Source organism: Babylonia areolata, chromosome 30 (genome assembly GCF_041734735.1).
Source record: "Babylonia areolata isolate BAREFJ2019XMU chromosome 30, ASM4173473v1, whole genome shotgun sequence".
In the NCBI taxonomy this organism is placed as follows: domain Eukaryota; kingdom Metazoa; phylum Mollusca; class Gastropoda; order Neogastropoda; family Buccinidae; genus Babylonia; species Babylonia areolata.
In genome coordinates this window covers 1,784,683-1,809,357 of record NC_134905.1, presented here as the reverse complement: position 1 = coordinate 1,809,357, position 24,675 = coordinate 1,784,683, and the positions used below count along the sequence as shown (strand labels likewise).

At 45.1% G+C, this 24,675-nt stretch overlaps 1 protein-coding gene across 1 annotated transcript in view; it reads left to right on the top strand.

Annotated features, from left to right (window-relative positions):
* Positions 1 to 2,705: 2,705 nt before the first annotated feature.
* Positions 2,706 to 24,675, top strand: part of LOC143275351 (Na(+)/H(+) exchanger beta-like) — a 76,195-nt gene continuing 54,225 nt past the window's right edge. The window contains exons 1-6 of the mRNA XM_076579391.1: positions 2,706 to 2,821; positions 13,643 to 15,027; positions 17,094 to 17,139; positions 17,511 to 17,552; positions 19,315 to 19,386; positions 21,057 to 21,138. Coding sequence (XP_076435506.1) covers positions 14,736 to 15,027; positions 17,094 to 17,139; positions 17,511 to 17,552; positions 19,315 to 19,386; positions 21,057 to 21,138 — 534 coding nt within the window. The 5' untranslated portion in view covers positions 2,706 to 2,821; positions 13,643 to 14,735. The remainder of the gene's footprint in view (positions 2,822 to 13,642; positions 15,028 to 17,093; positions 17,140 to 17,510; positions 17,553 to 19,314; positions 19,387 to 21,056; positions 21,139 to 24,675) is intronic.

The following is a 24,675-nucleotide window of genomic DNA, read 5'->3' as shown; positions in this document are numbered from 1 at the left end:
TCCACTAAATGGTAGGTATAGTTCCAACCCATGTGTGCCATTGATGATGATCAGTGATGATGATTGACTGACTGATTGATTGATGTGGATACTTATATAGCGCCTATCCTCGGTCAGAGACCAAGCTCTAAGCGCTTTACATACACGGGGACATTTGCACCACAGGCTGCCTACCTGGGTAGAGCCGACTGACGGCTGCCACTGGGCGCTCATCATTCGTTTCCTGTGTCATTCAATCAGATTTCAGACGCACACACATACACACTCAGACAGACATGTAACATTTTACGTGTATGACCGTTGTTTTTTTTTTTATAATCTATTTACCCCGCCATGTAGGCAGCCACACTCCATTTTCGGGGGTGTGCATGCTGGGTATATTCACGGTCTTGTTTCCATAACCCACCGAACGCTGACATGGATTACAGGATCTTTAACGTGCGTATTTGATCTTCTGCGTGCGCATACACACGAAGGAGGTTCAGGCACTAGCAGGTCTGCACATATGTTGACCTGGGAGATCGGAAAAATCTCCACCCTTTACCCACCAGGTGCACCGAGATTCGAACCCAGGACCCTCAGATTGAAAGTCCAGCGCTTTAACCATTCGGCTATTGCACCCGATTCGGATTCAGATACTTATATAGCGCCTTGTCTCTTACTGAAGTCAGCCGGAGACCAAATTCAGTTCTAAGCGCGCAGCGTTTTACAAACACAAATCATTTATACATACATACATTTATCCCTTCATCAACAGCTGCCTGAGAAGGATCCTCCAAATACGCCCTCCCAACACTATCAGCAACGCAGACCTGTGGCAGCAGTACCAACCAACTGCCAGCTGAAGACGAGATTTGGTGCAGAAAATGGAGATGGATCGGGCACACCCTGAGGAAGCCAGCCGGACAGTAACATCACCAGGCAGGGCACTTAAATGGAATCCCAGGGCAAACGGAAGAGAAGAAGGCCAAGAAACACCTGTCGACGTGACCTGGAGGCAGACACCAAGAAGATGGGGCACACCTGGAGACAATTAGAAAGGGCAGCCCAGGACAGAGGACTCTGGCGGACTGTTGTGAGCGGCCAATGCTCCGGTGGGAGTGATGGGCTAACTAACTAACATTTATCCGTTTTTTAATGTTTTGTTTTGTTTCGTTATAGAATACAAAAAAGTATTGATATATATTATTTCATCACGAAAGCTTGGTCTAAACGAGAACGAAATCAATTTTTTTTGCTGTGTGTGTGTTTTTCAGTTGCGGTGTGTGTAAAGATCAATACATATGTTGTTGTCAGTCTATATTTGCTGATATGTATAGTACCCACTTTTGGTTATGCAGAAGCAACTCACCGGTTTATTATTATTATATATATATATCTGAAGTTCTGTTTTGGGATTTCACAGCTGACAGTTTGATCGGGTCATTATCACACTGACATCAAACAAGGCCGGCGTCTCATCGTTACTTTGTTAACATTGTTAACTGACAAGCTCATCAGTTGATATGTTTGACATCTTCCACCGGCAAACCAGCCATTGATGGATGTTGATATATGCAAGGCTAAGAATATTTCCTAGAGTGGATCATCTTTATCAAATAAACATTGCTCACTCACACACACACACACACACACACACACACACACACACACACACACACACACACAAACACACACACTCTGACACACACTGACACACACACCGTGACACACACACTTGCACATACACACACGGCACCGGCCGTCAGAAACACCGTGACAGACACACACACACAGACACACACACTGTCACACACACACACACACACACACACACACACACACACACACACACACACTGTCACACACACACACACACACACACACACACACACACACACACACACACACACACACACCGGCACACCGTGACACACACACACACAGACACACACACTGTCACACACACACACACACAGACACACACTGTCGATATGTCACACACACACACACACACACACACACACACACACACACACACACACTGTCACACACACACACACACACACCGGCACACACACACACACACACACACACCGCACTGACACACCGACACTGACACACACGGCACACACACACGCAGGCGCGCAAGCCGACACACACACACACACACACACACACACACACACACACTGCATACACACACAAACGCTTGCGCGCGCACGCACACACACGCACCCCCCCCCCCCCCCCCCCCACACACACACACAAACACACTGACACACACACACGTACTGCCACACACAAACACACAGTGCGCGCCCACCGACACACACACACACACACACACACACACACACGGCCGTGGCTCGAGTCACACACATGCGGCACACGCAGCAGCGAGGCCTCGGCGCGTGTAGGACACTCAGCAATTAATGCATGATTAAACACAAGGGTGTGCATACATTTATATGTTGCCAATGCGGTGGTTCACGGCATAGCAGTCACGATGTGGTAATTTGGTATTATTGTGTGGTATATAGTCATATCGTAACTCTCTGCCTCGAATATGTGCGGCCCGTTCTCCAGCTCCGAGAATGCGCGTCGTCAGTGTGTGTGTGTGTGTGTGTGTGTGTGTGTGTGTGTGTACCCCCGCCTCCTCCACTCCGCCCCCCCCCCTCCCCCCTATCCATTTCGCTGAACGAAACATCGAGTTGACCAAGGGACAGCACTCTTGATGTGTCTCTCCGCGCACAATCTCACGATGAGGCAAGACACAGTACTTCCTTGAAAACAGGAACGCTTCTTCTTCTGTCTCGGCAAGCGCATAAAAGGCTGCACGGTAAGCACTGAGTGTTTTGTAGCGCTTTTTCTGTTGGCTCCTGCGACAAGCTTGCATGTATATATGTGAACTGTGGAGAAACGCAGCAGAAAGGAAGTTTCGTGCTGTGGCAGTTGGTAACGTCAGTGTTGGCATGCTATTGCCCCTCCCCTTCCCCCACCCCATCCGCCACCCCTCCCTCTGTTCCTCGTTCCACAGCGTTCAGCAAGAGTGATTGTTTCTGGCAGGCGATGCGCTGAGTTTGAGCGACAGTGTTTGACAAATCAATTATCGATTGCTGTTGAAGGAACGTATAGAGGTATTATTTTATTTCTTCTTCTTCTTTAAACAGCCACCATCATCATTTTGATGGTTCTGATGTGTATAGAACTGGGAGGGAGGGGTGTGGGGGGTGGGGGTGGGTTTCCACTAGCAAGGTTGTTGTTTTGTAGAACTGGCAGTTGGGGACATGGGTGGGTGGGGGTGGGGGGTGGTTGTGGTAGGGGAGGGGTGGGGTGAGGGTTGGGGGGGGGGGGGGGGGGGCTGGTCGGTCAGATTCGCAGGATTTGAAACACTCCACCGAGGTTGAGGAAATAACCACTGGAAGCAGGCTGTTCCAGTCCCTGACAGTCCTCGGGAAGAAGGAATACTTCCTGTAGTTCGTGTTACAGGCCGGGAGGAGATACGTCTCCCTGTGTGACTGTCTAGTGGACCGTGCTGGGGTGTTTGGTGTGGGCCTCAATGTGGTGTTGATGCTGACCTCTTCACGATGGTGTTTGAAGAAGGAGATGGTCAGCCTTGCTGCTCTTCTTCTGTCTGCAAGGGTGGACCACTGTAGATGTGTCAGCAGGAGAACCCAGGGACCCACAAATCTTTTGGAGAAGTTGCAAGCGATTCAGTACAAGTGAGCAAGTCTTCTGTGCAAAGAATGGTGAAAGAACTGGAGCTGAAGCCCTTTAAGAGGATACGGGTATCAAGGAGGGACCAAAATGTTAGAGGGAAAAGAAAAACTTGCTGCCGTAACTTGAATGACCGCTACTCGGCCACTGATGTGAAAAGGATCATTTTCACAGACAAGAAAGACTTTACGTTAGAAATATTAACAATGAGGCCAAGAGATGAAATGATTAACAGACAGTAAAGAGTGGTAACTCTCACCATTCACAAGGTACAAAACTTCAAGTCAGTGCTGCTTACGCTACCGATTCAGCTAGCACACAGGTAAATAAAAGGTACATTGGAACGAATCCAGACACTTCCTCAAAAAAGGAAGCGCAGGGTCTGTCCTTATACTGATCATCTGACATTTCCAATATACCTTTTATTTACCTGTGTGTTAGCGAAATCAGTAGCGTAAGCAGCACTGACTTCAAGTTGTGTACCTTGTCAATGGAGAGAGTTACCACTCTTTACTATTTACGTGCGTTAGAGATAGCTAAAAATCGCCAAAACAATTGCGTTTATGGGAAATGGAAACGAGAAATTCAGCCATCTCGCCTCTATCATGAGACTTATAGATTTTCAAAAAAGATAATGGTTTCAGCTGGAGTATCCTGGAAAGGAAAAACAAACATTCATTTTATTGACACTGATGGAGCCAAGGTTAATAGTGAAAGCTGCATTCAGTTATTGGATGACAATCTTCTCCCGGATTGTAGGTGTCTTTATCCTAGAAACAATTACGTGTTTCAGCAAGATGGGGCTCCTTCACACCCAGGCCCATCTGGAGGAGGCTACAGCAGAATTCATCAAGAAGGATGAATGGCCTCCACAAAGTCCTGACTGTAACCCAATGGATTATGCCTTATGGGACTCTCTGAAGGAGAAAGTTTACCGGGGAGTGAGAGACAAATTGACTGAGCAGGCGTTAAAGGACAGGATAATTATGTCATGGGAGGAGATATTGGTGGAAGAAATACGTAAAAGCATTTCTGCTTGGAAGAATCAGCTCCGATTAGTCGTGGAGAAAGATGGAGGCCACATTGAGCATAAACTGAAATAAGTGAGTTTGCCTCTGATGTTGGATTTTTTGACACGCTGTTTTGAATTTGACAGTACTTGCATAATTTGCGTCTGAACTTTTAGATATTTTGCAGACTTGTTGATACCCTAGGGCTACTGTGTGAAAATTTTCAATGAATTCATTTTCTCTATCACTGAGAATATACTTGTCAAAAAAGCAGTTCACTTTTTTGGGGGGACACCTTGATATATATATATATATATATATCTACACACTTATGATTATGATTCCCATTATCAGGTAAAGTCATTTATATATTTCCACTAGGATTCCAGGAGATTTTTTTTTCTTTTTTTCTTTAAGTTTAAGCCTGTGATGAAGAATTTGGCTGAATGCTCTATACACTGGAAACACATTCCAGATTTGTTGTATTGGTATATGATTATGGCCATATTTGCTGGATGTGTAGTTTAAAGTACCTGACAGAATGACAAACAGGTCCTTTGGAGGGGCCTCAAATGTCATACAAGTCCGCTCAAGTGTATATTTATTATGATTTACTTGGCATAAATATATACTTGAGTGGACTTGTATGACCAGATTATTGCACCTCGATCCGTACCCCATTTTCCCCTTTTCTTTATGAATCATGTATTCACACATCAACACACAGTGACACACTCACACACACACACACACACACACACACACACACACACACACACACACACACACACACTCACAGACAGACAGACAGACACACACACACACACACACACACACACACTCACACACATACACTTACACACACATACACTCACAGACAGACAGCCAGCCAGCCAGACACACACACACACACACACACACACACACACACACACACACACACACACACACACACGCATACACACACACACACACACACACACAGACACACACACACACACACACACACACACACACACACACACACAGAGACTTATGACACACATGCATACTCTTAAAAAGGAAACACTGACATCACAGCAGTGAAAAAAGACAAAACTTGAAACTTGTGTAGCTATGCAATGATACCAATGATGCATGCATGCTCTCTTGACATGTACACTCACTTAAAAGATATATATATATATATATATATATATATATATATATATATATATATGATAGTCAGTCGTGTCCGACTATGACCGTCAGCGTGTGTGGGGTGGGGGTGGGGGTGGGGTGTGTGTGTGCGGGTGTGTGCTGATTATCTGGTTGTGGTTTTCCGCAATTCATCTTTATTCTTATCTTATCTGTCTATTATAATCAATGTGCAGTATAGTAGGCTATGTTTATAATTATATTCAAATAATGTTTCTTAATTCTTTCTGTTTTTACATTAAGAATACAAGTTATTACCTGCAGTGTGTGGATGTATGTATGAAACGATATATGTGATATTTTTTACATTTGCATCTTCGTAATATTTGTAGGGGCTGTTGTTGGCTTTTACAGCTAAGGTCCCAATGTTGTTTACTTGTCTATGTTGTGATAATGCACCTGACCAAATTTCTCCATTTGGAGATAATAAAGTTATTCTTATCTTATTTTATCTTAACAGCAGAGGAGGCAACTGCTGTTCCGACTATTTGGGCTAGAATTGGATTATAGTGGAGAGTGTCTTGCCCAAGTACATCCCCACTCTCTTGGCCAAGAGGGTTTTTTTTAGGACAGTCGGCGTTGGGATGGTTCCCAAAGGCCAACTAGCCCACAAGGCCTGCAGCACTAAGAGCCAGTGCAATTTTACCTCCTATTTTGAGAGTTATAGTCCTTCACAAAAGACTCAGCTGTAAATGGTTTCCCATTGACGGAGAAACCAGTGATAATACAGCTCTCACTTTGCTGTTGGTCCAAATGTAAACTTATGTCAATCTGTGATATAAGCCGAGCGTTGGACAGTCACTACATATCTCTAAATACTGTATCTGCCCATTCTTAGACATTGGGTTTGACTTCTTCTTCTTCTTCTGCGTTCGTGGGCTGCAACTCCCACGTTCACTCGTATATACGCGAGTGGGCTTTTATATGTCATACTCCACTTTCAGGGGTGTGCATGCTGGGTATGTTCTTGTTTCCATAACCCACCGAACGCTGACATGGATTACAAGATCTTTAACGTGCGTACTTGATCTTCTGCTTGCGTATACACACGAAGGGGGTTCAGGCACTGGCAGGTCTGCACATATGTTGACCTGGGAGATCGTAAAAATCTCCACCCTTTACCCACCAGGCACCGTCACTGTGATTCGAACCTGGGACCCTCAGATTGACAGTCCAACGCTTTAACCACTCGGCTGTTGCGCCCGTCGTTGGGTTTGACAGTAGCCACTTCCTTTTTCTGGATGAGGATGTTGTGTTCCAGTGTTTATGTGAGGCGTACTAAACAGGATATGAGTGTGGCTGGTGTTAACTCTCTCCATACGAACGGCGAAAGAGACGACGTTAACAGCGTTTCACCCCAGTCACCATCATCAAAATACTGCAAGCGGAAGGCTCTTATACTGAAGAGGTGAATGTTGACAAAGAATACCACAATTCTGACGACGGAAGCTAAAGGTTGGGGTCATTCAGACACACCCACTGGACATCCGAGGGGTCTGTGTAGAGGAGAAGAGAGGACTGGCCGTACTGAGTGAGTTAAATGACTTCCTCGTTGAGCAACAGTGTGTATGGCTTTTTGCTGTCCTGTTGCCTGTGTTAGAATGTTGATAATGAATGATGAAAATAATGGTACTCATAATAAGAATGATCATCATCGTTGTCATAATGATGATAACAACAATAATGATAATGATGATAGTAGAAATGAGAATAGTTTTGGTAATATATTACTATTAGTATTTGGCAGTTGACAGAGTTATTGTTGCGAGTGTTTATCTAAAGAGGTTGGTGGGGATGGGAGAGAGAAAAATGTGTCAGACTGTGTGTGTGTGTGTTGTTCATCCTAATTTCTGTCTGTCTGTCTCTCTGTCTGTCTGTCTATCTGTGTGTGTGTGTGTGTGTGTGTGTTGTGTGTTGTGTGTGTGTGTGTGTTGTGTGTATTGTGTGTGTGTGTGTTGTGTTGTGTTGTGTGTGTGTGTGTGTTGTGTGTGTGTGTGTTGTGTGTTGTGTGTGTGTGTGTGTGTGTGTTGTGTTGTGTTGTGTGTGTGTGTGTGTTGTGTGTGTGTGTGTGTGTGTGTGTGTGTGTGTGTGTGTGTGTGTGTGTGTGTGTGAGGTAGATATATTTATATAGAAACAGTGGAGTTGGATATACTTAGTCAAGAGTCAGATTCAGTTTCAACTGTCCGATGTGCTTGAGTTGTGTGCTGGTGAATATGAAGACTGGTTTTTTTGTTTTTTTTGTAAGTTGTGTTTTTGGTATGAGTAAATTATATAAGAGGTGTGTGTGTGTGTGTGTGTGTGTGTGTGTGTGTGTGTGTGTGTGTGTGTGTGTGTTTGTGTCGTGTGTCAGTGTGTTCTCACAAAGAAAACGAATGGCAGCGACTGAGCTAGCCTCATGAAACTGCCCTTTACAGTAGTTTTCAATAATAAGAAATAACATCGGCGTAGCGCTGTCAGTAATTCACTAATTGTAGCAGCAGCATCAGCAGCAGCAGCACCGATTGTGGCATCGGTAATGGTAATGATGATAGCGGAAATGATAATGCTGAGATGGCGCACTCGCACATAGTGGGCGGATCTGTTAAAGAATGTTGTACAAAAAAAAGCACATCGTGGTCCTGTTGCTCGGGTGACTATCATTGAGTTGAAGGTGCTTGACTGTGAGTCAGCAGGTAAGGCAGGGAATACCCACGTCACATTCTGATTGTGTTGTTATTTTAGTTCATGTGATATTTATGCAGCTCATGTGATATTTATGCAGCAGGTTCTCTTGGCAAAAGCAACACCAACAAACACTCAGATCCCAATACTCTTTCCACAGCAAAAAACAAACAAACAACAAACACTCAGATCCCAATACTCTTTCCACAGCAAAAAAAACAAACAACAAACACTTAGATCCCAATACTCTTTCCACAGAAACAACAACAACAACAAACACTTAGATCCCAATACTCTTTCCACAGAAACAACAGCAACAACAACAAACACTTAGATCCCAATACTCTTTCCACAGCAAAAAAACCCAAACAACAAACACTTAGATCCCAATACTCTTTCCACAGAAACAACAACAACAACAAACACTTAGATCCCAATACTCTTTCCACAGAAACAACAACAACAACAAACACTTAGATCCCAATACTCTTTCCACAGAAACAACAACAACAACAAACACTTAGATCCCAATACTCTTTCCACAGCAAAAAACAAACAAACAACAAACACTTAGATCCCAATAGTCTTTCCACAGCAAAAAACAAACAACAAACACTTAGATCCCAATACTCTTTCCACAGAAACAACAACAACAACAAACGCTTAGATCCCAATACTCTTTCCACAGAAAAAACAACAACAATAAACACTTAGATCCCAATACTCTTTCCACAGCAAAAAACAAACAACAAACACTTAGATCCCAATACTCTTTCCACAGAAAAAACAAACAAACAACAAACACTTAGATCCCAATAGTCTTTCCACAGCAAAAAACAAACAACAAACACTTAGATCCCAATAGTCTTTCCACAGCAAAAAACAAACAAACAAACAACAAACACTTAGATCCCAATACTCTTTCCACAGAAAAAAACCAACAGCAATAAACACTCAGATCCCAATACTCTTTCCACAGAAAAAACAACAACAATAAACACTTAGATGCCAATACTCTTTCCACAGAAAAAACAACAACAACAAACACTTAGATCCCAATACTCTTTCCACAGCAAAAAACAAACAACAAACACTTAGATCCCAATACTCTTTCCACAGAAAAAACAACAACAACAAACACTTAGATCCCAATACTCTTTCCACAGAAAAAACAACAGCAATAAACACTTAGATCCCAATACTCTTTCCACAGCAAAAAACAAACAAACAAACAACAAACACTTAGATCCCAATAGTCCTTCCACAGAAAAAAACCAACAGCAATAAACACTCAGATCCCAATACTCTTTCCACAGAAACAACAACAACAACAACAAACGCTTAGATCCCAATACTCTTTCCACAGCAAAAAAAAAAACAAACAACAAATACTTAGATCCCAATACTCTTTCCACAGAAAAAACAACAGCAATAAACACTTAGATCCCAATACTCTTTCCACAGAAACAACAGCAATAAACACTCAGATCCCAATACTCTTTCCACAGCAAAAAAAACAAACAAACAACAAACACTTAGATTCCAATACTCTTTCCACAGAAAAAAACAACAGCAATAAACACTCAGATATCAATACTCTTTCCACAGAAACAACAACAACAACAAACACTTAGATCCCAACACTCAGATCCCAATACTCTTTCCACAGAAACAACAACAACAACAAACACTTAGATCCCAACACTCAGATCCCAATACTCTTTCCACAGAAACAACAACAACAACAAACACTTAGATCCCAATACTCAGATCCCAATACTCCTTCCACAGAAAAAAAACAACTCCTACATTTTATGCTGTATGACTGTAATCACACAACATTTGTCATTTTGATTGCATGTTATTTACAATCTCCTGTCATTTGTGATAACCTAATCACCTGTCATTTGTGATCACATAATCACCTGTCATTTGTGATCACATAATCACCTGTCATTTGTGATCATATAATCACCTGTCATTTGTGATCACATAATCACCTGTCATTTGTGATCACATAATCACCTGTCATTTGTAATCAGATAATCACCTGTCATTTGTGATCACATAATCACCTGTCATTTGTAATCAGATAATCACCTGTCATTTGTGATCACATAATCACCTATCATTTGTGATCACATAATCACATGTCATTGTGATCACAGTTGCACACATGCATGCGTACATGTGGGCACTTGTACACACACACACACAGACACACAGACACACACACACACACACACACACACACCCCCCCCACCCCACACCCTCCAAAAAAAACCACACACACACACACACACACACACACACACACACACACACACACACACACACACACACACACACACACCCCGCACTAAAGAGAAAATGAAATCAGTATAGTATGAGGTCAGCAACATAAAAATTTCTGTAGTTTTCTGGCATTGATCTGGCGTTCAGTTTTGCGCCTGTGGGCAGAGAGGCAGATGTGAGTGTTATCGACTGGCACTCTGCTGTCCTGCTGTAGTGCTCCTCTCGTGCCAGAGGTGAAGGTCGTGTGTCATTGACTGGCACTGTGTCCTGCTGTTGTGCTCCTCTCGTGCCAGAGGTGAAGGTCGTGTGTCATTGACTGGCTCTCTGTCTTGATGTAGTGCTCCTCTCGTGCCAGAGGTGAAGGTCGTGTGTCACTGACTGGTACTATGTTGTCCTGTGGTAGTGCTCCTCTCGTGCCAGAGGTGAAGGTCATGTGTCATTGACTGGCACTGTGTTGTCCTGCTGTAGTGCTCCTCTCGTGCCAGAGGTGAAGGTCATGTGTCATTGACTGGTACTTTGTCCTGCTGTTGTGCTCCTCTCGTGCCAGAGGTGAAGGTCGTGTGTCATTGACTGGCACTCTGTCCTGCTGTTGTGCTCCTCTCGTGCCAGAGGTGAAGGTCGTGTGTCATTGACTGGCACTGTGTTGTCCTGCTGTAGTGCTCCTCTCGTGCCAGAGGTGAAGGTCATGTGTCATTGACTGGCTCTTTGTCCTGCTGTTGTGCTCCTCTTGTGCCAGAGGTGAAGGTCCTGTGTCATTGACTGGCTCTCTGTCTTGCTGTTGTGCTCCTCTCGTGCCAGAGGTGAAGGTCGTGTGTCATAGACTGGTACTGTGTTCTGTCCTGCTCGCAGCGGCAGAGGTCAAGGTCTTGTGTCATGCTGCAGCTTTGGGTGACATGGCGGGGCTAGAAATTCCCAAATGATTTTATTTGAATTTGATGTTCCTTGGATAAGTAGATTATATATATATATATATTTCTTACTTAGGGAGGGCAAGTACAAATTTGGTGGGGAGAGGTAGGTGACACACACACACACACACACACACACACACACACACACACACATATATATATATATATATATATATATATATATATATATATATATGTCACCTACCTCTCCCCACCAAATTTGTACTTGCCCTCCCTAAGTAAGAAATGGCTGGTAATATACTTGTACCCCCCCCCCCCCACCCCTTCCATAAGTAAGAGATGGCTGGTAATATACATGTACCCCCCCCCCCCCTTCCATAAGTAAGAGATGGCTGGTAATATACATGTACCCCCCCACCCTTCCATAAGTAAGAGATGGCTGGTAATATACATGTACCCCCCACCCCTACCCCTACCATAAGTAAGAGATGGCTGGTAATATACATGTACCACCACCCCCACCCCTTCCATAAGTAAGAGATGGCTGGTAATATACATGTACCCCCCCCCTTCCATAAGTAAGAGATGGCTGGTAATATACATGTACCCCCCCCCTTCCATAAGTAAGAGATAGCTGGTAATATACATGTACCACCCCCCCACCCCTTCCATAAGTAAGAAATGGCTGGTAATATACATGTACCACCACCCCCACCCCTTCCATAAGTAAGAGATGGCTGGTAATATACATGTACCACCCCCCCACCCCTTCCATAAGTAAGAGATGGCTGGTAATATACATATACCCCCCCCATTCCATAAGTAAGAGATGGCTGGTAATATACATGTACCCCCCCCCCCCCCCATTCCATAAGTAAGAAATGGCTGGTAATATACTTGTCCCTCCCACCTCTTGTATGTATAACTGTTGACCTAACACACATTGGTCCTCTATACAGGGTGGTATGTATAACTGTTGACCTAACACACACTGGTCCTGTATACAGGGTGGTATGTATAACTGTTGACCTAACACACACTGGTCCTCTATAGAGGGTGGTATGTATAACTGTTGACCTAACACACACTGGTCCTCTATAGAGGGTGGTGTGTATAACTGTTGACCTAACACAGAGTGGAAGTCCTGAGTTTGAATCCTGGTTGCAACATGTGGCAAGTTAAAAGTTGGAGATATGCATACATGAATGCATGTGCATGCATGTGTGCATGCACATACACACACACACACAAGGAACATTAAAAGTCCAGGTGTTAACCCATTCAACCCTGAACAGTTTACATCCTGATCAGGCTTCCCTGCTGGACTGATGAGGAAAAAAACAGAAAATGTAGTTTTTCCTCCAAATGATGTTGGGACACATCTGGAAATACTGTGGAAATTAGTTCCCTCTTTTGCAGTTTTCTGCATAATTATGTGTGGACGTGAAAACTGTTTTGATGAGACGGATTTCGATGCCAGAGCATTGTTCAGTGCAGGGCTTCTTCTTCTGCGTTCACTCGTATGCACACCAGTGGGCTTTTACGTGTATGACCGTTTTTACCCCGCCATGTAGGCAGCCATACTCCGTTTTCGGGGGTGTGCATGCTGGGTATGTTCTTGTTTCTATAACCCACTGAACGCTGACATGGATTACAGGATCTTTAACGTGCGTATTTGATCTTCTGCTTGCGTATACACACGAAGGGGGTTCAGGCACTAGCAGGTCTGCACATATGTTGACCTGGGAGATCGGAAAAATCTCCACCCTTTACCCACCAGGCACCGTCACTGTGATTCGAACCCGGGACCCTCAGATTGACTGTCCAATGCTTTAACCACTCGGCTATTGCGCCTGTCGCAGTGCAGGGCTGAATGAGGTAAGTGTCAACGTTCATTTTCTGTTTCAGTGACCAGAGAGAAGAAAGGGAACGCAGGCCGTTGCAGTGATGTCACAACATGAAGCGTTGTCCCCCTCCTCACCCTCACTGACACCAGCGCTGCAGCGTCTGTTTTGGGCTTAGACTTGCGTCAGCGGAACACCACACAGTTCAGCATAGTCTGACGCCATCAGAATACCATAGGTTTTTGCCCTAGGATGACGCTGATGGATTACCTTACAATTTCGCTTCAAAAGGTGTGAAAGTGCAGTTTTTTGTTATCAGTGGAGTGACTTTGGTGCAGACGTATGTTGACACAGAACCAAAACATTGTTTTCTGCAGGTTGACACCATAGGAGCACCTTACTTGTCTTGGCACAGATTGACACCAGGGGACGACCATAGAGTTTTTCTGTTAGCTGATAACATTTGAGAGCTCTCGTGACACGGATCTTTGAATGTCAATGGAGCAGACAGCGTGCAGAGCACACGGCGCTGACACCAGCGGATCTCCCAGTCTGTATTGATGGATACCACACACCTTCTCTCACAGCTCTGGCAGCAGGAAATCAATTCAGTGTAGAGTTTCACCAGCATAACTGTTGACAATAAAAAACAAACACACACACACACACACACACACAACACAAAACACCCCGTGCATTGGTAGTGTTGAAGGCATTAGTGAAATGTCTATTCTGGCAGCTGAAAAGAACGTCATACATTCTGTAAATAGGTAACAGGCGCACACCAAACCTGTTGACTGAAACTGACACTGGTGGAGCGCCCTGTGACTTCCATAGTCTGGCGCTAACAGGGTGTCAGTCAGTTTGGCAGGAGATGAACAGCCTTGGGTGTAGACAAGAGAGAAACATCAGCGGTGCAGTTTAGCTTGGAGGGAACTGCATCGTACCAAAGCGCCACGCAGAACCACATTTCCTGACAGTGACAGAACGACCGCGCTCAAGCTGCCAAGAATTATCTGCAGATTGACACAACCAGAGCACCGTATGACCAGGTGAACGTTGACACCAACAGAACACCATACAGCTGCGAAACAACTTCAGTTTTCACAGTTCAGCCGGTCAGAATTCCCACAGCAGAACCAACTCCACAATTCAAGATGCTTCACATTCTGCTTGTCTGTGCGTTGACGGTGCAGTTTGTCGCAGCGGTCTCGCCGAATGGTTCATATGTCATAGCGGACCCAGCATCTGTGACAAACGGCTCATCGTTGGCCATAGCTAACACCACGACGACACAAGGACCGAACACGACAGAGCCAGGAAAGGAAGGTGAAGGTCATGGGAAGCACCGGCCACACACGATCCATGTCTTGGCCTTGGAGTTTGAGGCCGTCAAGGAGCCGCTCATCTTCACCGTCGTCGTGCTGCTGGCAGGCCTGAGCAAGATTGGTGAGTGGTGCTGGTGAGCATGAGTGGTGAGTGGTGCTGGTGAGCAAGATTGGTGAGTGGTGCTGCTGAGCAAGATTGGTGAGTGGTGGTGGTGAGCAAGATTAGTGAGTGGTGCTGGTGAGCAAGAAGTGGTGCTGGTGAGCAAGATTGGTGAGTGGTGCTGGTGAGCAAGATTAGTGAGTGGTGCTGGTGAGCAAGAAGTGGCGCTGGTGAGCAAGATTGGTGAGTGGTGCTGGTGAGCAAGAGTGGTGAGTGGTGCTGGTGAGCAAGATTGGTGAGTGGTGCTGGTGAGCATGATTGGTGAGTGGTGCTGCTGGCAGGCCTGAGCATGAGTGGTGAGTGGTGCTGGTGAGCAAGATTGGTGAGTGGTGCTGGTGAGCTGAATTGAGGTGGTGAGTTGTGTTGGTGAGCTGAATTGAGCTGAATTGAGGTGGTGAGTTGTGTTGGTGAGCTGAATTGAGGTGGTGAGTTGTGTTGGTGAGCTGAATTGAGGTGGTGAGTTGTGTTGGTGAGCTGAATTGAGGTGGTGAGTTGTGTTGGTGAGCTGAATTGAGGTGGTGAGTTGTGTTGGTGAGCTGAATTGAGTTGGTGAGCTGCATTGAGGTGGTGAGTTGTGTTGGTGAGCTGAATTGAGGTGGTGAGTTGTGTTGGTGAGCTGAATCAAGTTGGTGAGTTGTGTTGGTGAGGAGAATTGAGGGGGTGAGTTGTGTTGGTGAGCTGAGTTGAGGTGGTGAGTTGTGCTGGTGAGCTGAATTGAGGTGGTGAGTGGTTTAGCTGTGATGGTGGGCAAAATTGATGAGTTGTATTGGTGAGTAACTGTGAGAAACTAATACTGAAACTGAAACTATGCTTGTAAGATGGAAAAAAAAAGAAAAAAAAGTTACAGTGTATTGCTTGGCAACATTTCAGAGTATTTTCCTTTGTTGGTTAAATTCTAAGTGGCAAGCAAAATTTGAAGTTTTTATTTCATTTGTCGTCACAGATTGTGGATGGGTTGGTTGTTGAATATACCTGCATACCTGCCATGTAGGCAGCCATACTCCGTTTTCGGGGGTGTGCATGCTGGGTATGTTCTTGTTTCCATAACCCACCGAACGCTGACATGGATTACAGGATCTTTAACGTGCGTATTTGATCTTCTGCTTGCATATACACACGAAGGGGGTACAGGCACTGGCAGGTCTGCACATATGTTGACCTGGTAAAAATCTCCACCCTTTACCCACCAGGCGCCGTCACCGTGATTCGAACCCGCGACCCTCAGATTGACAGTCCAATGCTTTAACCACTCGGCTGTTGCGCCCATCATTCTGGTGTACAGCTTTCTGTCAGATGTGTGTGTGTGAAATTCCAAGTTGCTGTGCCAGGGAGAACATGATCCACACAGTGCAGCTTCACCCTAAGCTGTTTCGACTATCTTCAAGCGTTTCACTCTCTCTCTCTCTGCGTCTGCCTTCACCTCTACACTCCATCTCGCTCACTACGATCGACTTCGGATCCACTCTGTTTACGCATACCCAGATTCAAACACTCGACTGTTGGCCGCCGTTCTTTCTCTGTTTCTGATCTTGCAGTTGGAATGAACTTCCTCTTTCGCTTCGTCAAGTCTCCACTCTCAGCTCTTTCAAGTCTGGCCTTAAAACCCACCTCTTCCCAAAATAGCCTCCCTTGCCTGCCCCTTCCTTGTCTTTAGTTTCTACAGTTTTAGAGTTATGCATGCGTGTGAATGACTGGTGCGAAAGCGCTTTGAATTGTCTCTGCACAAGATCCAGCGCTATATAAATATCATTATTATTATTTATTATGTTTCTCTTTTACTTTTGCAGTAGTTCTCTATAGGATTTTGTCCATGACAACCTTTTTCTTGTTGTGGGCTCTTTTAGGTGTGATAAGTACGTGCTATACACAGGACCTCAGTTTAATATCATCTCTTCCGAATTACCAGCTTCTTTTTAAAATAATTCTTTTATTTTGTTGCTTTTTTTTTTCATTTGTGTTATGTTGGTACTTTTTGAGTTGTTTTGGCTTGTTGCCGACAGTGACGGGAAAAAAAAAATCATTTTCAGGTTTTCATCATGCTGATTTCTTGTCTTCCAAGATTCCCGAGTCCTGGTGAGTTTGTGTGTGTGTGTGTGTGTGTGTGTGTGTGTGTGTGTGTGTGTGTGTCTGTGTCTGTCTGTGTGTGTCTGTGTCTCTGTGTCTATGTGTGTCTGTATTTCTCTCTGTGTGTGATTGAGTATGTGTGTGTGATTGAGTATGTGTGTGTGTGTGCATGCATGCATGTGTGTGTGTATGTGTGTGTGTGTGTGTGTGTGTGTGTGTGTGTGTGTGCATGCATGCGTGTGTGTGTAAGTGTGTGTGTGTGTCTGTGTGTGTGTGAGAGAGAGGCTTAGAGAAAGGGTCGTCTCTCGAGAGACTTGTTCAGGAACGATACCGTTTTCTACCCTCTCATTTTTTTTACTCATGTCTCTCTTCTTTTCCAGTTTGCTGATCATCCTGGGGACTGTCTTTGGAGCTGTTCTTCAGTGAGTACTTTTCTTTTTACCTGAACATTGCTTTAAGTTAACTCACTCAGTACGGCCAGTCCTCTCTTCTCCTCTACACAGACCCCTCGGATGTCCAGTGGGTGTCTGAATGACCCAACCTTTAGCTTCCGTCCGTCAGAATTGTGGTATTCTTTGTCAACATTCACGTCTTCAGTATAAGAGCCTTCTGCTTGCAATATTTTGATGATGGTAATTGGGGTGAAACGCTGTTAACGTCGTCTCTTTCGCCGTTCGTATGGAAAGAGTTAAATAAAAAATTTTTAAGAAAAAGAATGAGACAATAAACAGGTCCCATGTGCAGCACACGCTTGGGGTGCACTGAAAAAGAACCCATGACGACAAAAAGCTTGTCCTCTGGCAAAATTCTGTCAAAAGAAATCCATTGTGATATGTACATAGATATATCATGCATGTACTCGAGGTTTTGTGCATGTGCTTTGGATAAAAAAGATCGATTTCTACCATGAAGCGTGCAGAGTCTCAACCTGGTACGCCTCCTTTGATCAACTGGTTCTGCATGCTCAGATTCATTTTCAACATCACTATCTGTAGCAAAATCATCCGATTCGATTCAAATTCCACCTCACTATCAGAGTAATCATTGTCTTACTCTGCTTCCAATAAATCATCAAGCACATCAATTACTTGCTGCGTTGTGTACAGTTGTTTTCTCGCACGTTTTGTCCCTGATTTCTGCCCTGACGGGCCAGGTTGAGACTCTGCACGCTTCAAGTGTATACGCACCGCTCAACCGGTGGCTGGGCATTATGTCATTTTTCTCTGCCACCGGTAAAGCGGTGGTCAGGGCTCAAAGGGTTTAACACCAATTATTTGCAAATTTTGGCTCAGGAGCTCAGGCAGAAGGGTTAAAATTGCTCAGGAACTCAGGGCTCAAAGGGTTAAATGTCATATTCTGGATGCATGTGTTTTCTTTTGTGCCTTTCTTTTGTCACTTGTTTTTGTCTGTGTAAACAATGTGAATGCAAAAAAAATTGAAATAAAAAAGAAAACGAAAAAAAAAGTGTCTAAAATGTGCTAAGATTGTTTGGTCTGTGTGTAAAAAAACCCCAAAAACAAAAAAAACTGGGAAAATTTTGATTTTAGTATCATGATTTGATGGTCTCGAGTCTGACTATGACAAAATGTTCATATCTGCATCTGTGGACCGTTCATGTTCATGTAGGTATAAAAGCATTTTATATGCTTTAAATGGCAAACGATGGGTAGGCATCATGACAACATGTAACGAGTATTTCAAACACTTTGTGTACATATTTATGTATAATGGGTAGCGTCCTGTCTCGCCATAAACTAAAAGATTTGGCGTTTTGGTGGTGACATTCAAAAACCTTTTCAGTGCAAACAGATGCACCCTTTCTATGACTGTAAGATCGTTATTAACTCTCTCCATACGAACGGCGAAAGAGACGACGTTAACAGCGTTTCACCCCAGTTACCATCATCAAAATATTGCAAGTGGAAGGCTCTTATACTGAAGAGGTGAATGTTGACAAAAAATACCACAATTCTGATGACGGAAGCTAAAGGTTAGGTCATTCAGACACCCACTGGACATCCGAGGGGTCTGTATAGAGGAGAAGAGAGGACTGGCCATACTGAGTGAGTTAATACCCCAGACTTCAGCACCATAGCTCAACATAGGCTGGATCTGTGCATCAAACAGTTTGACCGTAACGTGGATGGTGGGTGTTTGATTTATTGGTGTAAATTTTTTTTTCAGTTTCTGCCAAATGTCAGAGGACCTTCCCCAGCTGTTCAACCCTCACTACTTCTTTCTCTTCCTGTTGCCACCGTGAGTGTTGTTCTGTACTGGGGGGGGGGGGGGGAGGGGGGGGAGGAGGGGGGGGGTTTCTGTCTTTCTGTGCTGAGGGGTTCTGTCTTTCTGTACTGAGGGGTTCTGTCTTTCTGTACTGAGGGGTTCTGGTGTTCTTTCTGTACTAAGGGGTTCTGGTGTTCTTTCTGTACTGAGGGGTTCTGGTGTTCTTTCTGTACTGAGGGGTTCTGGTGTTCCTTTCTGTACTAAGGGGTTCTGGTGTTCTTTCTGTACTGAGGGGTTCTGGTGTTCCTTTCTGTACTGAGGGGTTCTGGTGTTCCTTTCTGTACTAAGGGGTTCTGGTGTTCCTTTCTGTACTGAGGGGTTCTGGTGTTCTTTCTGTACTAAGGGGTTCTGGTGTTCTTTCTGTACTGAGGGGTTCTGGTGTTCTTTCTGTACTAAGGGGTTCTGGTGTTCTTTCTGTACTGAGGGGTTCTGGTGTGGTTGTTCTGTTCTGGGGGGAGGGGGGGGTGAGGGGGGGAGGTGTGTGTGTGTGTGTGTGGGTTCTGTCTTTCTGTACTGAGGGGTTCTGTACTGAGGGGTTCTGGTGTTCCTTTCTGTACTGAGGGGTTCTTTCTGTATTGAGGGATTCTGGTGTGGTCATTCTGTACTGGAGGGGTTCTGAGGGGTTCTGTCTTTCTGTGCTGAGGGGTTCTGTCTTTCTGTACTGAGGGGTTCTGTACTGAGGGGTTCTGTCTTTCTGTACTGAGGGGTTCTGTCTTTCTGTACTGGGGGGTTCTGTCTTTCTGTACTGGGGGGTTCTGGTGTTCCTTTCTGTACTGAGGGGTTCTGGTGTTCTTTCTGTACTGAGGGGTTCTGTACTGAGGGGTTCTGGTGTTTCTATCTGTACTGAGGGGTTCTGGTGTTCTTTCTGTACTGAGGGGTTCTGGTGTTCCTTTCTGAACTGAGGGGTTCTTTCTGTATTGAGGGGTTCTGGTGTGGTCGTTCTGTACTGAGGGGTTTCTGAGGGGTTCTGTCTTTCTGTACTGAGGGGTTCTGTCTTTCTGTACTGAGGGGTTCTGTCTTTCTGTACTGAGGGGTTCTGTCTTTCTGTACTGAGGGGTTTCTGAGGGGTTCTGTCTTTCTGTACTGAGGGGTTCTGTCTTTCTGTACTGAGGGGTTCTGTCTTTCTGTACTGAGGGGTTCTGGTGTGGTCTTTCTGTACTGAGGGGTTCTGGTGTGTTCTTTCTGTACTGAGGGGTTCTGGTGTGGTCTTTCTGTACTGAAGGGTTCTGGTGTGTTCTTTCTGTACTGAGGGGTTCTGTGTTTCTTTCTGTTCTGAGGGGTTCTGGTGTGGTCTTTCTGTACTGAGGGGTTCTGGTGTGTTCTTTCTGTACTGAGGGGTTCTGTGTTTCTTTCTGTACTGAGGGGTTCTGGTGTGGTTGTTCTGTACTGAGGGGTTCTGGTGTGTTCTTTCTGTACTGAGGGGTTCTGGTGTTTCTTTCTGAACTGAGGGGTTCTGGTGTGGTCTTTATGTGCTGACTTGTTGATGATACCCTAAGGTTACTGTGTGAACATTTTCAATGAATTCTGTTTCTGTATCACTGAGAATATACTTGTCAAAAAGCAGTTCACTTTTTTGGGGATACCCGATGTAAATCACATTGTTATTGTTGCTATTATTATTATTATTATTATTATGGTTTCAGGATTATTTTGGAATCGGCATTCAGCTTGTACGATCGGACGTTTTCGGAAAACCTGGGGACAATCCTTCTTTTTGCTGTGGTGGTGAGTGATGGTTTAGATGTGTTGTTGTCGTCGTTTGCTGCCCCGTCATCTGCACTGTTTCACTCCCACGCTTTGACGGGCGCAATAGCCGAGTGGTTAAAGCGTTGGACTGTCAATCTGAGGGTCCCGGGTTCGGATCACGGTGACGGCGCCTGGTGGGTAAAGGGTGGAGATTTTTACGATCTCCCAGGTCAACATATGTGCAGACCTGCTTAGTGCCTGAACCCCCTGCGTGTGTATACGCAAGCAGAAGATCAAATACGCATGGTAAAGATCCTGTAATCCATGTCAGCGTTTGGTGGGTTATGGAAACAAGAACATACCCAGCATGCACACCCCCTGAAAACAGTATGGCTGCCTACATGGCGGGGCAAAAACGGTCATACACGTAAACGCCCACTCGTGAGCATACGAGTGAACGCAGAAGAACTCCCACGCCTCACAGCCCAAGTCCCCCACACAAGGCTACATCCGGGTTCTTCGGTCGCTGTCCCAGAGCTGACAATCCAGGGAGAACCATCAGTGTTAGGTCACCAGGAGGCCACACACCAGAGGAGACCCTGCACTACTGTTGAGTCGTTTTGGTGGTGTTCGGTAGTCCCTGTTCTGATTTTACGGAGAAGTCAGTGTATAGCCTAGTCGCTGAATCAGACTGAGTCAGTGTATAGCCTAGTCACTGAATCAGACTGAGTCAGTGTATAGCCTAGTCACTGAATCAGACTGAGTCAGTGTATAGCCTAGTTGCTGAATCAGACTGAGTCAGTGTATAGTTTAGTCACTTGAATCAAACTAAGTCAGTGTATAGCCTAGTCGCTGAATCAGACTGAAGTCAGTGTATAGTCTAGTCGCTGAATCAGAGTCAGTGTATAGCCTAGTCGCTGAATCAGAGTCAGTGTATAGCCTAGTCGCTGAATCAGACTGAGTCAGTGTATAGTCTAGTCGCTGAATCAGAGTCAGTGTATAGCCTAGTCGCTGAATCAGACTGTCAGTGTTATAGTCAGTCGCTGAATCAGACTGTCAGTGTATAGTCTAGTCGCTGAATCACACAGAGTCAGTGTCCTCCGCTGGCCCCCTGAATAAAGACCGCCACCACGTCCCTCCAGTGAGTGTCCTTGGGGGGATATTGTTAGCTTTTTAAAAATTTATTAGTTCCTGGGCTGTGACTCATGTTTGCTTGTACACACACGTGGGCTTTTATGTGCATGACCGTTTTTACCCCCTGCCATTTTATTTGTATTTTGTATTTGTATTTCTTTTTATCACAACAGATTTCTCTGTGTGAAATTCGGGCTGCTCTCCCCAGGGACAGCACGTCGCTACACTACAGCGCCACCCATTTTTTTGTATTTTTTCCTGCATGCAGTTTTATTTGTTTTTCCTATCGAAGTGGATTTTTCTACAGAATTTTGCCAGGAACAACCCTTTTGTTGCCGTGGGTTCTTTTACGTGCGCTAAGTGCATGCTGCACACGGGACCTCGGTTTATCGTCCCATCTGAATGACTAGCGTCCAGACCACCACTCAAGGTATAGTAGGGGGGGAGAAAATATCGGCAGCTGAACCGTGATTCGAACCAGCGCTCTCAGATTCCCTCGCTTCCAAGGCGGACGCGTTACCTCTAGGCCATCACTCCACTATTTGGGGGAATGCATTGCGGGTGTGTTCTTGTTTCCAGAACCCACTGAAAGCTGATATGAAGGGGTCTTTTACGTGCCTGTTTGATATTCTGCATGTGTATACACACGCAAGGGGTTCAGGCACTAGCAGGTCTGCACATCTGTTGACTTGGGAGAGATCAGAAAGATTTTTTTTACCCTTTACCTTTCAGGCGTGGTGACTGGGGTTTGAACTCAGAACCTTCAGATTGAAAGCCCAACGCTTTAACCACTTGGCTGTCGTGGTTGTGGTAGTGAGTGATGGTTTAGATTTGGGAGTGGGTGTGTGTGGGGGTGATGTTGGCTGAGTTTTGGTAAGGCGTACCTGTCAACATCTGCATTTTGGGTGTAGCGTGCACTGCTGTCAACAGCTACATTTTGGGGTGTCAACAGCTACACTTTGGGTGTAGCGTGCACTGCTGTCAACAACTACATTTTGGGTGTAGCGTGCACTGCTGTCAACAGCTACCTACATTTTGGGTGTAGCGTGCACTGCTGTCAACAGCTACATTTTGGGTGTAGCATGCACTGCTGTCAACAGCTACATTTTGGGTGTAGCATGCACTGCTGTCAACAGCTACATTTTGGGTGTAGCGTGCACTGCTGTCAACAACTACATTTTGGGTGTAGCATGCACTGCTGTCAACAGCTACATTTTGGGTGTAGCGTGCGCTGCTGTCAACAGTTACCTACATTTTGGGTGTAGCATGCAGTGCTGTCAACAGCTACATTTTGGGTGTAGCGTGCACTGCTGTCAACAACTACATTTTGGGTGTAGCATGCACTGCTGTCAACAACTACATTTTGGTTGTAGCATGCACTGCTGTCAACAACTACATTTTGGGTGTAGCGTGCACTGCTGTCAATAGTTACCTACATTTTGGGTGTAGCTTGCACTGCTGTCAACAGCTACCTACATTTTGGGCGTAGCATGCACTGCTATCAACAGCTACATTTTGGGTGTAGCGTGCACTGCTATCAACAGCTACATTTTGGGTGTAGCGTGCACTGCTATCAACAGCTACATTTTGGGTGTAGCATGCACTGCTGTCAACAACTACATTTTGGGTGTAGCGTGCACTGCTATCAACAGCTACCTACATTTTGGGTGTAGCGTGCCCTGCTGTCAACAGTTACCTACATTTTGGGTGTAGCGTGCACTGCTGTCAACAACTACCTACATTTTGGGTGTAGCATGCACTGCTGTCAACAACTACCTACATTTTGGGTGTAGCATGCACTGCTGTCAACAACTACATTTTGGGTGTAGCGTACACTGCTGTCAACAGCTACCTACATTTTGGGTGTAGTGTGCACTGTTGTCAACAACTACATTTTGGGTGTAGCGTGCACTGCTATCAACAGCTACATTTTGGGTGTAGCGTGCACTGCTGTCGACAGCTACATTTTGGGTGTAGCATGCACTGCTGTCAACAGCTACATTTTGGGTGTAGGGTGCACTGCTGTCAACAGTTACCTACATTTTGGGTGTAGCGTTCCCTGCTGTCAACAGTTACCTACATTTTGGGTGTAGGTGTGCACTGCTGTCAACAGTTACCTACATTTTGGGTGTAGCGTGCACTGCTGTCAACACCTACATTTTGGGTGTAGCATGCACTGCTGTCAACAGCTACATTTTGGGTGTAGCGTGCACTGCTGTCAACAGTTACCTACATTTTGGGTGTAGCGTTCCCTGCTGTCAACAGTTACCTACATTTTGGGTGTAGCGTGCACTGCTGTCAACAGTTACCTACATACCTACATTTTGGGTGTAGCGTGCAGTGCTGTCAACAGCTACATTTTGGGTGTAGCGTGCAGTGCTGTCAACAGCTACATTTTGGGTGTAGCGTGCACTGCTGTCAACAGCTACATTTTGGGTGTAG